Source organism: Abrus precatorius, unplaced genomic scaffold (genome assembly GCF_003935025.1).
Source record: "Abrus precatorius isolate BTA unplaced genomic scaffold, Abrus_2018 Scaffold2, whole genome shotgun sequence".
Taxonomy (NCBI): Eukaryota; Viridiplantae; Streptophyta; class Magnoliopsida; order Fabales; family Fabaceae; genus Abrus; species Abrus precatorius.
Window position 1 is genome coordinate 12,958,554 of NW_020874362.1, and position 2,447 is coordinate 12,961,000.

General features: G+C 32.2%; 1 protein-coding gene across 1 annotated transcript; it reads right to left on the bottom strand.

The window, feature by feature from the left end:
• Window positions 1-1,568: 1,568 nt before the first annotated feature.
• Window positions 1,569-2,225, bottom strand: LOC113860095 (BAG family molecular chaperone regulator 2-like). The gene is made up of 2 exons (XM_027492737.1): window positions 1,979-2,225; window positions 1,569-1,792 (listed from the first exon to the last, which is right to left on the bottom strand). The coding sequence occupies exons 1-2, from the start codon at window positions 2,223-2,225 to the stop codon at window positions 1,569-1,571; spliced, it is 471 nt and encodes a 156-aa protein (XP_027348538.1).
• Window positions 2,226-2,447: the final 222 nt, after the last annotated feature.

Consider the following 2,447-nt stretch of genomic DNA (forward strand, 5'->3'; position numbering starts at 1 on the left):
ATAAATAAAGTGAAAATTGTGAAACTTTAGATAAATAGAAAATTTGTAAAGTTAAAGTGAATTATTTATCTTTTAAGTTTTTGAAAAATTTAGGAGATCGACTCAGGGAAAAACTTAGAAGAAGGATTGAGCGTTTTTTTTTTCTTTTCTTTTCTTTTCTGGCTCATCCACTAACAAAAACTGGGGAGAAAGGAATGCAAAAGCTAAACGGAGAATGTGAGTCAGCTTGGTTTTGACTACGTTATTTGCGAATTCTTACAAATTTAAACAACGTTGCTTCCATTCGAAAAATATTTGGGATATCGAAAGATTTTTTCTCCTCTGGCTAAGAACAGGATCATCAAATAGAACAAATAAAATGTTGACAGATAATACAATTGACTCTGCTTGCCAACAAGATCCAAAATTCCATTGAAGTTGCTTTCCAAGAGAGAGGACCCCATGTCTGGGACACGGTCTCTTTTATTTCTTCGGCACAAAAGTTATTGTTAACATACTTTAAGTAAAATAATTTTTTTTTAAAATATATTGTATAAATTTTTAAATTTAATAAACCATGATTACTAAATGTGTTATTCCATACAACGGAACATGAGAAAATAATAAATTACCATGCTCTCAGCTTGGAAAGTAAATTGCACTTTTAATGTAAATGAAAAAAATAAATATTTTTTTACTCCAAAATACTGATATGATACTCGTGAGAGAGAATTCACCAATTAGATTATATTACTATTTTCGTCGTTAAAAATCTCATTTATTTTATAAGTAATAGAGTTCATTTTAAGTGTTAAATAATATTTTTTTTTTATTAAATGTGTGTATTTTATTCATAAATGTAAGAATAAGTGAATTACTGATAATCTAACAAGCTCTAAGGCCAAACTTTAAAAATAAAATTCGATTAGTAATCGTTGATAAGATTAATTTAATTTCAATTGACAGTTATGTAACTTGGTAGGATTTTGTTTTTAAGATTTGAACTTACATTCTCTCAAAAGATGCATATTGTTTTATAATCTCAAGTTCTCAACCCATCATCTGTGAATACTAAATAGCATTTCCCAATTATTATTGTTATTATTTCATAAATAAACTGTATGCTATTGAACAGTGGATGCGCTTGATTGAACTGCCACTTTAGACCCAACAAGTTGAACTTTAAAACCCATAATCTGCCATCTTTTCTGAAAATTTGTCCCAACCTTAGCAAAGCTTCCCACTTTACCTTTATCATTCTTAATCAACTTTTTTCGGCGTGCACGCGTGGGTTTATTACTTTATTTATATATTTGAACAAAGCACAGAAATCATCGTAATATGAAAAATGTTAAAAAGAACAGGAATCAACACCTGTATAAACATTCACTAATCAAACTACACAAAATGACTTGGCATTGCATCAACTTAGACATTTTTAATTGAACGAAGGCTCTAAACAACAGATAAGGACATAATTAAGCTACTAATCTAATGCAAAGTGAATAAAAACCTCCCCTCACTAAATTAAACTTTCTCAAACTTTCCTCTGTTGTTAATACTAATTAACAGTGAGTTTAATTAATTAGTCATACTCTGATGGTACAAAAAGGATTATTAATAGTTTGCTCTCTTAAGCCAAGCTGCTTCATCTCCTTTATAGCTGGATCCTCCAACAGAAGAACTTTGTCCTTGTCTCTAACCCCAGCCATATGTAGATATTCATCATCATCTTTCTCTTTACCCTTGAAGAGAAGCCTTTGCTCTCTTGGCTCCAAGCTTGTTACCAGTGAAAGAATCATTTTCAATTCTCCTGCAAATTATTAGTTGTTCACAATTGTCAAATACCCACGTGAGGTACTCCATTATGCGAAAAAAGAAAAAAAGAAAAAAAAGAACTTTTGAAAGATAGAATAACCATTGACCAACTAAACAGAAAATAAAGATTTTGGGTCTCTTTCATTTCAATTTGTAACCAAAAGGGGTGAGTTAAGCTTACCAAAAGTTGATGTGGCCTCAATAGAAATTTCATGAGATTGTGACACAGTTGAGACCGTAACTGTGATCATCCCCTCCCCTGCACTTCGGTTCCTATCCCTTTTCTGAACAAGCATGCCACCAGGCCTAAGTTCCCATTGGATATCACCAACATTTCTGCAATCCTTGTCTGAGGGTGGTGCTGCTTTGTTCCCGTTCCCAAGCTTAGAGCTGCTTCGGCTAAACCTCATTGACCTCAACTTAATCATCTTTCTTTCTTTCTTTTCCTTGTATTCCTTGGAAGAACTGAAAGTGAAGGAAGAGAGTAAGAGAAGTTGAAGCAGTTGGGGCAGTTATATAATACTAAAAAGTGTGCATAAGGACAAAGAAAACTACGAATAAAATATAATTTACCCTTGTGTTACTGAAATGTAAGACTTCAAAGAACAGGAAAGCCAATAAGTTTGGAACACATGGAAGCAGTGTAGGCA